The sequence below is a fragment of the Schistocerca piceifrons genome, chromosome 7 (genome assembly GCF_021461385.2).
Source record: "Schistocerca piceifrons isolate TAMUIC-IGC-003096 chromosome 7, iqSchPice1.1, whole genome shotgun sequence".
Lineage (NCBI taxonomy): Eukaryota > Metazoa > Arthropoda > Insecta > Orthoptera > Acrididae > Schistocerca > Schistocerca piceifrons.
Genome location: NC_060144.1, coordinates 148,852,690 through 148,864,691, shown reverse-complemented (window position 1 = coordinate 148,864,691; position 12,002 = coordinate 148,852,690). Strand labels below are relative to the sequence as shown.

The window sequence follows — 12,002 nt, the reverse complement described above, 5'->3', positions numbered from 1 at the left end:
TAGGAGCAGGGTGACACATTTTTTGTGTACTTTAATGAGGTTAAGGCCACCTTTGAACGAAGGCAAGGTTAAGGTATCGAATTGAACTTTGAAAATGTGCCCCCTAAAAAGAAACCAGCATAACGCTTGTTGTATACTCTTGGCTAGATGGTCGGAGATGGGAAGAATTTGCGCCAAATAAGTCATCTTGCTCGTAATGGCGATCTCGATGGTCTTAACTTTCTGTAGTATGTTCAAGTCACGGTCGGAGTGAAGTATCAAAGCAGCACGTAATTTATTAAGCATGTGTGACCAGTTCTTCGTCAGGAATTTGTCTGGTTTGGCCTCAAAAGTAACACCGAGGGTTGTGTGAGAATCCTTGACCTTGCACCAGGTAACATGGGATATGTCTCCGATACCGCCACCGATCTGCAAAGCAGTGGTTTTAGTTCTATTGAGTATTGCTCCTGAAAGAAACGTGAATTTTTGTAAAAGAGTTTCCGCTGACAGAAGTTGTTGCGATGATGACACAGTTACGCATACATCGTCAGCATACGCAATGCATGGGATAGTGACAGACTGGACGCTAAGTCCGATCCCGCTATGCGCCAAGTTGTTCAGTAGCGGCTCCACTGCAATGGCGTACAAAATCATTGACAGAGGACATCCTTGGCGGACGGATTGCTCAATGGAAACTTCTTTTGTAAAATGGCCATTAATGAGAATCCGTGAAGAGGCGTTTGTAGTAAGTTTGCGAATTAATTCTATGAGATGAAGTCCAAAACCTAGTTTCTTCATGCTTTTAAAGAGGAAGTCATGACGTACACGGTCATAAGCCTTCTCAAAATCTAGAAAGATCAGAGCGCCCTGTCCTTTGGTTTCAGCATACGAACAGATGATGTCCCTCAAATCGCAGGCTGCTGAGATTGCACTTCGGCCTTGCACTGCACTGTACTGGTAACTGCCCAAAACCTTGTACATGACGGTTTGCATCCTTAGCTTAATCGATCTGGTGATGATTTTGAAGTCGGCATTCAGGAGTGTGATGGGTCGCATGTTTTCGACCTTCCTGCTGTTCCCTTTTTTCGGTAAGGGCAGGATGATACCTTCCGTAAATGCCTTGGGTATAGCTTCCAGGTGCCAGAGTTCATTCGCGATCTCGAGGAGCGTCGGACCGAGGAGGTTCCAGTAACGCTGGTAAAACTCAGCGCTGAGACCGTCGGGTCCTGGTGACTTCCCTTTCTTTGCACTGTGGACCGCCAGTCGGATTTCGTCCTCTGTGAAAAGAGATTCCAGATTTGCAGTATCCTGTTGCGACAAGCGACAGCTCAAGGTCCTAAGAAAATCGTCGCACGAGTGTTCATCAACGGCTTGCTTCTTGTAAAGTTGACTATAATAGTCGTAGACGTGCGAGATGATGTCACGTTGCTTCGTGATGGCATTCTCAGCGTCATCAACAACGGCTTCAATCAACATGGCTTTACACCGTTTCGTCGTTCTCAGGATGTGGTACAGAGAAGCCCGTTCTTCGGCGGCCACGTCCTTGGGGTGGGCTCGCACGATGATGCCTTGCATTCGTTGGCGTTGTATCGCCGTGATTTTCGCTTTATATCGTTTGATCTTTATGTCGATATCGCCAGAAGGATTGTTAGCGCGACTGTACAGTTCTCTCAAACAGCGATAATAAAACTCAATAGTCTGTTTCTGCCAAAAGCTTTTTTGTCGGGCGTAACTCATGAGGGTGAGGCGTAATTTAGGCTTAGCACACTGAGTCCACCACTGGAGAGCGCTATCGTAACGACGTCGTTGCCGCTGGAGCTGTTGCCACGTTATGTTCACCTCCTCTTCAAGTTGGGCATCCTGCAGAAGGCTGACATTCAATTTCCAGTAGCCTTTCCCGCGGTATATTTGCTGGCGGCGTAGGTTAAGGTAACACTGATACGCACAATGGTCGGAGATGTTGACAGGAGCTATGTCACAGTTCACAGCGTGTCGCTGGAGGGCCTCGGACACATAGATCCTATCCAACCGACTGGCAGAATGACTAGTTACGAAGGTGTACGCTACCCGTTCACCGTGCAGTTGTTGCCATGTATCGTGAAGACGCATGCCATGAATTAAATGTTCAAGTTCGATACATCTGTTCGTGTGAGGAGTTTGGTCTCTGTCGTTAAGCACACAATTGAAGTCACCACCGAGGATGAGATGTGCACGATAAGCGCTAAGAAGAATGGGAACCTCGTTTTTATAAAATGTTGAGCGATCTCTCTTATGAGTGCTACCTGAGGGAGCGTACACGTTAACAATCTGCACACCATTCACTCGAAGAGAAATGCCACGACCACTAGGCAGCCGCTGCACATCCGTAAATGGTATACCGTCGCGCAGAAGTATGGCAGTGCCTACAGCATCCTGGAGATTGATGTTATCAATGAGAACGTAACCGGGCACTTCTAAGACTGTGATTACCTCCTGTAGGAGGGCAATGTCAACGCTGGTACCATACAAGAAATCAGTTAGCGAACGGAGTTTCACCGCACTGTGAATTCTATTGACGTTAAGTGTGGTAACGTTGTAGGTTTGGCTATCGCACATGATGGTTCAGAGGACAATGAGCTCTGTGTTGGATCGTCCTTCTCGACGTCTTTGAATCAAACTCGTTGGGAACGTCTGGAGTACTCAGAGAGTGGAAATGTCGCAGCGCGATGGTCATGCGCGAGAGCAGCTACTGCTGCATCTCCTCGTCCTGCTGCCACCACGGCTCATTGCTGTCGGGGTGCTTCGCGGTGCGCGCGCCGCCCTGCCCGCCACCGCCGGCTGAGTCTGTCAACGTGGTCGCATCCGCCTGACCAACACGCGGGGCTGCGACTGACGTCAGCGAGTTCCTGCGGGAGCGCTGCTGCAGCTGCTCGCTGCTCTGCTCGCTCTTCCTCTTAGCCGTTACGGTGCTCTGTTCCCTCTCAGCGCTCAGTAGTGCCTTCAGGTGTTTGGTCTGTTCACGGATGCGTTCTTGCCTCGCGGTGTCCTCGCAGCGCACGGAGCAAGAAGATTGAGGTTCAGTCTCGCTGCCACTTTCTGACATGTGTACGGGTCTCAAATCATCCGACTTTTCCTCTTTGCTACTATTCCCTTTGCTTCTCCTTCGGCGGCCTTTCTTCGTGTCTGCTGCAGTCTCTACCGAGAGGGGCGGTTCAGGCAAACTGATCTGCACCCGCTCCTGTATCTCACACGGCTTAGTTTCAGAGGTGGCTGGCGCATCGTTCTTATCCAGCGGTAACTGCCCCGGTGAGGATGACGGTGCCGGATCGACGTCCGTCCTACCGCAAATGTCTTGGGCACTGCATTCCACCTGAACTGGCATCTCCGCCTCGCTAACACGTTCCGGCTGCCGAGGTGGTGGTACCGTCCCCGCGACTACCTCACTCAATAGCGGAACAAGCTTTTCACTACCGTCTGCAGGACGTTCCCGTGGAAGTTGAAATGGACGTCGACGTGTACAGTTCATCCGCAGATGTTCTGTTGAATGGCAGATCGAACAGGTAGGGGGTTGTCCAATGTAAGTTACCTGTGCACGACAGCCGCCAATGGTAACATACGAAGGTATATGCTTTTTTAAGTCCACACGTACACTTCGCACCCCGCTGTTAACTTGGTAGCGATATGCACTCGACCATTTTTCATTGGTAAGCGACAAAACAACGCCGTACAGTGACAGAGAACGTGCTATCAGGTCATTAGGGCACTCAGGTGGCACATTAAATACCCTGACGGTTCTCACTCCGTATCCCGAAGGCACGATTTGGACATTGCTAATACTGCCATCATTATGACGAAATGGTCTCACACCAGCATGCTCCTCAACGAATTTCTCATAAGTGTCACTCGAAATAAATTTGATAAATAACGAGTACTGCACAAAGTCCAACTGGAACGTGTCGACTATATCTTCCGGCAATTTCAGATCCTCAAAAATCCACTCATGGATTTCGAAAGCCGTCGGTCGCAAGGCAGCACGATCGAAAACACACTGAACGCTGTTCGCTCTGTTAATTGTCGACATCTTACTTACAACAGTGGTACAGAAACAAACGTTAACAGCGCTCGCACACGCTGCGCAGCTCGCCACCGCAGCACTGCTCGCGACGTAAACACTGGCCCGCGCTACCGCCCGTCACCGCGCGATGTGCACTGGCCGAGTGCCGGAGCACGACTGAAACCACGAGACCACGGCGATCATGCGTTTCCAGTGCCTTTGATGTTGCATATCTTCCCATGAACTACTCAGTTTGTATGTTTTGCTTATTTTTTCACAGTTCCACACAACTTCTTCCTGTTTTCTCAATTGATCTGTGTTCAGTTTTTCAAGGCATATCCACTGTGCCAAACTTATAAATAAATCTGAGGGGGGTGCGATGAGGAGGTTCCCTTGTAAGAGTTAACAATTCTTGGACGCCTTTAGTTTCATTTATACTCTTATATTGCTAACTAATCATATCCTCTTGAGCCTCATATGTCTGTCTTCCGTTACAATTACGGAGGTTAGCTGTCGTGTCCACATAAATTATAGTCAGCTGCGGTTTTATAGGACTTGCCGGAAACAGTAATTAGTTGCGCGTAATTCAATTCGTTTGGTTTCAGTCGCTAATGTAAATGAAGACAAGAGTAAGACTTCAAGTTGCTAGTGCCTTTCCTCATAATACAAAGAAGAGGAAAGGTGAAGTTTGGAACGTGTATTACATTCCTAACTACACTATAATACTATATGAAAACAAAACCATTCTCCCACCACACTGCCACAGTATTAAATTCATAGACCAGGAAATAAGTCAATGTATCGTGAGTTCACAAAATCGATGCATTAATTTAAAATTTAAAAGAAATATTTAAAGTACCTAAATCTATGTGGCCGGAGAAACAGACTGTTTGTCTGTGAAACAGTGCACTTCAAGACACGAAATAAACTCGATAAGATCTTCCGCACTAAAGAAGGGGAATTAATGGATAGCATAGAATCATAAAGCCCTCTGTCTCGGCCAGGGTCAGAAAGTGACACAACTAGTAACAGTTTCGGTATTTGAGGCTGAAACTACTGTAGATAACGGAATTATACATCTCGACTGCGAGTGACATATTTTAGAAGGTGGTTGCCAGCGGACCTTATACACAGAGGAGGATAATCTTCACCCAGCAGTGAAACGTCCGTTGAACTGAACTTTTAAAACAATAACGTTCTTTAGATATTTTGATTTTAAATAGCCCCAGCTTATACTCATACCTGCCATAAAGTGAGATTTGTTGTCCATGTTCGCAGCTAGGAATACATTTAATGTATTTCATAACCGCTGTAGCTGCCACGGTTATTACATTGCCTCGTAATTCGGAATAACACAGGCACTGCAATACCGTATTTATCCACCAATATAGGGTAAGCAGCTTTCAAAGAAATTGTCTCGCCTGTTCGGGTAATACAAATAATGAATGTTAGAATACAGTTTGTAGACACATACTTGACGACATATGGAAATTTGGGTCTGGCCTTGAGTCGTACATGCATAGCCAAAAGGTCAGGCAACCGCTCGCCATAAGCGGGAGATCAGGGTTCGAGTACCGGTTTAGCACAAATTCCTGTTTTCGTCTTCATCTGATGGTTGTCCATATTCGCGACTGCGAATACATTTAATGTATGCCATAATGGCTATAAACGCTGCAGTGCCTTTTCCTTTGGACATGCATGCATTTCCAACGGAACATTACTTCGTAATTCGGAATATCTAAGGTACTGCAGTATCGAAATAATTGTACTACTGATGTTACAGTCTTACACGGGGACCACGCCTACTGGTCATCACGTATTTCGTACAGATTTGTGATGCATGCAAGGCTCGGCCAGAAATACAGTGATATGACTTGGAGCTACAATTGGCTGACCGTTTAGAAAAAGAAAAGCATTTTTGGGGTGGGTCGGGAGAGAAATAAACTATGTATGGAAGCGGACATTCAAGGGAGTGGCTGGCGCAACGGTAAGAGTTCGGTGTGGTAATGCTAGGGGCGCAGGTTCAAGTTTCTCTGGAGAACCAAATTTTTCTTTTTGTATTTTCATTTTTAGATAACTTATACTGCAAATAAACCGAAATAATGCTCAATACGATATTGCTTTTACTAATATTTTCATAATAGGCATAAAAAGGGAAGGTACAGCAGAATGTGGCATTACAAATCAAATTCCTGGAAGAGATTGCAAGGCGTTCACGATAAATTCGTACATAAAATTACATTTATTATTTTACTTGATGATTTACACGTGCTGCGGCAGTATTTATAGTAGACACAGGGAAGCAGCAATTTTATCGCCGTATTGCATACTTTATAAACGACACATTTTTACTACTACCGGGTTGTTTTAAGGTTCCTGTAAACAAACATGGTTTCGATTCATAAAATGTTCTCTCTCATCGCAGAGTTTGGTAGCAAATCACACCAGATATTGGCGGGGATAGCTGGTGGTGTACAAGGGAATGTATTTTGATGTTTCCTTCTCTTAATATAATTTCTTTTCTTCACTAGATGAAATAAAAGCAATTCTGTTTCTTTTTGAACAAATTATTTGCATGACAATGAAAACAGACCTCGGAGGGTTACACTAGTGGAATGCATTCGGAAGGAATCACTGGAGCATTGCACGATGGCAATGCTTCTGCGAATACATCTCGAAATATCTTGTTATACAGTTTTGCATTTCTTTGTACTCCCAACGAATCAATTAACAATCGGAATATGTTCTCCTGCACATAGTGATTCATTATATCAGTCAAAATCTTTTTGTATAAGGCTGTTGTAAGTTTCCCAGATTTTCATGGAATAATGTGCATCGTTTTTTGAATCCTCGGTCCAAAAGAGTCAGTTCTTTCTTCTAAGCATACGAGACTGTTTCCAACATTTTTGCAGAAATGGTTACTGCATATTTGGCTGCATATGAGGAGGTATTTTGTTCATATTTCCGTTTATTTGCAACATCAAGAAAGAAAATAAAAATGTGATGTTTCATGGGAGCATTACAGCTTATGACAAAAGTCTGGGTAATGATCAATATGCTTTTGATAATGGGCTACTGTGGTGCTTATGCCCCTAAAATTATATAACTTGTCTACATGCTGGTCATTCCGCCGTGTTTGAAAACTGCACGTATTAACAAATATTGTTTTAAGCAAATGTTTAGCTCTTTGCCAAACAATATTTCATTAATGGCTCTCGTGAATCTGCTGGTCGCAATTGTCTGTTCGACGGTATTGCTCCACCAGCGACAGCGTTGTTAACATTGATTGTACACAAATGGAGAGTTTCACAAAGTAATGACTTCGTTGTATGGTAGTATAGATTAATGTCCGTTATTTAATGCCATGGCTATAAAAAAGTGAGCACACAGTAGGGGTGGATGAAATAGGGGGTAAGTGACGTTATTAAGGTAATTACAGAATTTTTCAAAAATTCTTAACAGTATTTACTTGCACCTCCGCTCGCCTCGATCCATGCACTTACTCGGTTCCGATGGTTGCCGTAAAGATGTACCCTCTCCTGTGGCTAAGTCGCCTATATCTGTAGCAACTGGTCTTTAATATCTTGGATAGTGGCACTCGGACGCAACTGACATCCGAGCTGGTCCTATGTACGAGGGTTGGAACTTAAATAGTGGTAACAATTCATTTACTGCTCGTACAAAATACATACAGGTTTCAAAGTTTTACTGATGTTCAGAGTAGTCACCAGCGTTGTGAATAACCCGCTGCCAGCGATGTGGAAGTCTTAGGATACTCTTAGCAGTGCCAGTTATGTTGACAGTGCGAGCGGCGCGGTCTATTGCCTGACGAATTTGTAGCAGTTTTAAAACGAATGCCGTGAAGGGTTTCCATCAGTTTAGAAATCGAGTTGAACCTACGAGGGCTTAAGTCAGGAGAGTGCAATAGGTGGTATAGAACTTAGCAGCCCCATCAGTCAAACAAATCAGTAACAGCTTGCACTGTACGTGCTTCAGCATTGTCCTGCAAAATGATGGTCAGGTTCTGCAGAAAGTGTCATCACTTCTGTCTCTATGCTGTTCATTTTTGGAACGCAGTCTACGACCAGATAAGAGACAGAAGTGCAGACACTTTCTGCAGGACCTGACCATCATTTTGCAAGACAATGCTCAAGCACGTACAGTGCAAGCTGTTACTGATTTGTTTGACTGGTGGGGCTGCGAAGTGTTATACTACCTACTGCACTCCCATGACTTAAGCCCTCGTGAGTTGAGCTCGATTTCTAAACTGGAGGAAACTCTTCACGGCATTCGGTTCAGAACTTCTGCAAATACGTCGGGCAATAGACCGCGCCGCTCGAACTGTCAACACAACTGGCACTGCTAAGAGTATCCTACGACTTCCACATCGCTGACAACGGGTTATACACAATGCTGGTGACTAGTTTGAAGGTCAGTAAAACTTTGAAACACGTATCTCTTTTGTACGAGCTGTAAATAAATATTTGCCACTATTAAAGTTCCAACCCTCGTATGTTCCATTGGGGAAAGACGTGGGAATCCTGCTGCCCTGGGAGTACCTCAGCATCATGAAAAAGTTCATAGACATACGTGCCATGTGTGGACGAACACTGTCCCGTAGAAAAATTGCACCACGATAGTGTTGCACGGGACGCAGTTCATGAGAATGCAGGATTCTGTGCCATCATGTTTACCCAGTCACTACCAGCTGATATCTGTTCATACCCGATGGCTCCCCACACTATGAGGCAAGCCTCTCCAAAATATTTCAACAATGGAACGCCCATCGATGTTGCCGCCATACTCACTAATTGTAGTAGTCCGGGATGGTGCAGGACAGTCATTCGTGGCTGAACACAATGCGGCGTCATTCATCTGCCGTCCGTGCTTCCCAGTATGGCACAACCTCAAATGCCACCGTTTTCGTTGTGGTGTTAATTGCAAACTATGCATGCGACAGCAATTCCCTAGTCTGTCTGCTGCCTGTCTCCGACAAACTGTGTGAGATGACACAGGACGTTGCAGGGAGTCTGCTACTTGTTCTCGGGCGGCAGGCGCAGATGTGAAGCGCTTACGGTGTGGTTGGTGCACAGTACGGCAATCTCACCTTTCTACCTGTCAGTGGATAGACGTGATCGAACACAACTGCGATGACGTGTATGCCTATTTGGAGTTCCCATTGAGCCAAACTCTGGCCCACTGTCACATCGGAATGTCCCACAAATCTCGTTATTCCACCATTCGACCAGCAAGATAAATGGACACTCACAAAGAGACCGCTTCACACTCTGTCAGTTGCTGATAATGCTCTCTCATATGAGTGCCTGTCATCTCCGTGTCTTTCACAGTGATCACGCAACAGTTGTGGCTGTTCAGGCCCCGTCAGTGCCATAGCGGGCCTGGTAACAACGTGAAACACGAACATCACTGGTGCACTGTGGTGGCCGTTATAACTGTTACAGAAAATTGAAACTCTAATTGCACACCAGCCGATGGTGCGAACATGTATGAAGTTACACTGACATCCGGCCATGTCTTCTGAGTGTTTCAATTTTTCTGTCAGGTTTAGATGTTCGAGTGGGGAGAGGGGGAGGTGGTCGTTGCCTCGTTAGATAGAAAGGATGCATTGTCACGTTTAGAAAGCGTACACTCCTATGTCTTTCATCGAAGCAGGACTCTTTATTGCTTAAAATCATGATGTAATGATAACAGAATAAGCATATGCAGTTATTGGTTTCGTACCAGGTACCACTCTTGGTCCCAGAGCTCGTCGTTGAAGAGCATCTCCGACTGTTTGGGCACTGGTAGGTCCTCCCTCTTCACTCGGCTCTTGGAGAACTGTTGCTCAGCCCACAGCACCTGAAACATAGCACACGTTCGTTGGTGAGGAGTGCAGTTAGCCATTTGCCTAAGAGCTGCAAGCACGCGTGTAGCATTCGCTTCTGACCTGGGGACAAAAATGGTGTCTACTTAGACGCTCTTTACAATCCATCTCTTCTGGATATTTTGTTGTTCCAATATAGGAACGTCGCAGGGGAAGTCTATGAAGGAGGTACATAAACCGTCGACGATGTGCAATAATTTTCATTCAGAAATTACTTCCAGCATGCGAACAGCGTAATACAAGATATCATGACGTATCATAGGAAAACGTTAGAAGATTTAGGGGAAGAAGAAAGAGAGAATTTTGCTTACCAAGAGACGCTACCCAGCCCCATATGCCTAGTTAGTGATATGAGAGATCATTCATCATTGTACTGGCTCTGAGCACTATGGGACTAAACATCTGAGGTCATCAGTCCACTAGAACGTAGAACTACTTAAACCTAACTAACCTAAGGACATCACACACATCCATGCCCGAGGCAGGTTTCGAACCTGTGACCGTAGCTGTCGCGCGGTTCCAGATCAAAGTGGATAGAACCTCTCGGCCACAACGGCCGGCCATCATTGTACTACATTGTATCATTAGGCATTACTATAGTATATCTGTATGCATTGTATTATAATGAATCTGTATGCATTGTACTATGTAGTTTGAAGTATAGTGTATCTGTACTATAGTGTCCGCCTGCTTAGCTGGTTGGCGACGTGCTCGCCTCCCATGCTCGATTCCCGGCCGGGTTGGAGATTTTCTCAGCTCGGGGACTGGGTGTTGTGTTGTCCTCACCATCATTTCATCCTCATCACCGGCGCGAAAGTTGCCTAATGTGGCCTCGAATGAAATAAGACTTGCACTTGGCGGTCGAACTTCCCCGAATAGGAGCCTCCTGGCCAACGATGCCATACGCTCATTTCCATTTTATTGTACTATAGTTCAATGTATTATAGTGTACCCGAAGTACTATAGTGTTTCCGTATGCATTATAGTGTATTACAGTCCATCTGTCCTCCTAGGTGTGAGATCAGAGTGAACTGAAAGATTATCCATTCATAATATACTATTTCGTCTGGTCATACAATTGCTATGAGTTGTCTTGAAGAAAATACGTTCTCAATTACATTATGTTTTACCTATCAAGAAAAAAATTTCAGAAATGTTAATTGCACATAAATAAATAACGGTAAGTCGGTGTCTTCAAGAGCTACAATTCCAAGTACATCCGCTACAAATACGTAACGTAACGCATAAGAGAAGCCTGTCACCTGGGACTATATGTTCTTTTTAAGATGAGAGAAAAGGAAGTTACTCGCCGACGGAGGATATTTTACTTTGTTTAATTTATGTATCTTTATCATGGACCCCATCACATGGGTAACTAATACGGACTTTCTTTACGGTACATTTTTGAATCAAGCTGGATAAAATACATGTACATTTTCATTGTTATTTCTTAAAGCACTCAGCATGTGACTGTGACCTCGTTCCATGCCAGTGAATAATAGTTCTCACAGCTTGCTTTACTCACTGCGTCTTTCTTTTAAGAAAAATTTGGTATATAGTGATTACCAATTTACCCATTAGTACGATCCTCCACCTACATTGCAAAAGAATAATCAAATAGCGGTATAAAAGAGAGCTAATAATAACAGAAAATTTAGAGAGGAAAAAAAGGAAACAAGAAGTAATAACAAAGATCTGTCATAGTTACAAAATAAGTGGAGGAGGCTACTAACACTAAGACAGTTATTGTGGCACACGAGGTGAATGGAAGAACGGGTGCGAAGACAGAGTACTTTCGCTGCCATGTTCTTTTCAATCCGGAAATTATCCAAACAGATCTCGTTACGTACTGATGTGCTCCTGAAACGCACCAAATGAGTACTGTGTAATGGCATGCACCAGTACTCCATATGTTGGCAAATACCACAAGACCGTTCTAATTTTAACACCACATTTAAGTTTCAGATTTTTCTTCTAGAATCATTACCATTATAACCCCATAGCTCCTGCACTCTTCTCGAAATTTGTGTTAGTTCCAAAACATCCTACTACTCTCATGAGATACCTAACAAAAATCATCTGATCGCGGTTAAGAAGATTTCTACC

General features: G+C 44.6%; 1 protein-coding gene across 2 annotated transcripts in view; it reads right to left on the bottom strand.

Annotated features, from left to right (window-relative positions):
- The window catches only part of LOC124804929 (neuroendocrine convertase 1-like), a 499,313-nt gene that overhangs the window by 192,857 nt on the left and 294,454 nt on the right, over positions 1 to 12,002 (bottom strand). For both annotated transcript variants that reach the window (XM_047265304.1, XM_047265305.1), the window contains exon 4: positions 9,755 to 9,871. In XM_047265304.1, coding sequence (XP_047121260.1) covers positions 9,755 to 9,871 — 117 coding nt within the window. The remainder of the gene's footprint in view (positions 1 to 9,754; positions 9,872 to 12,002) is intronic.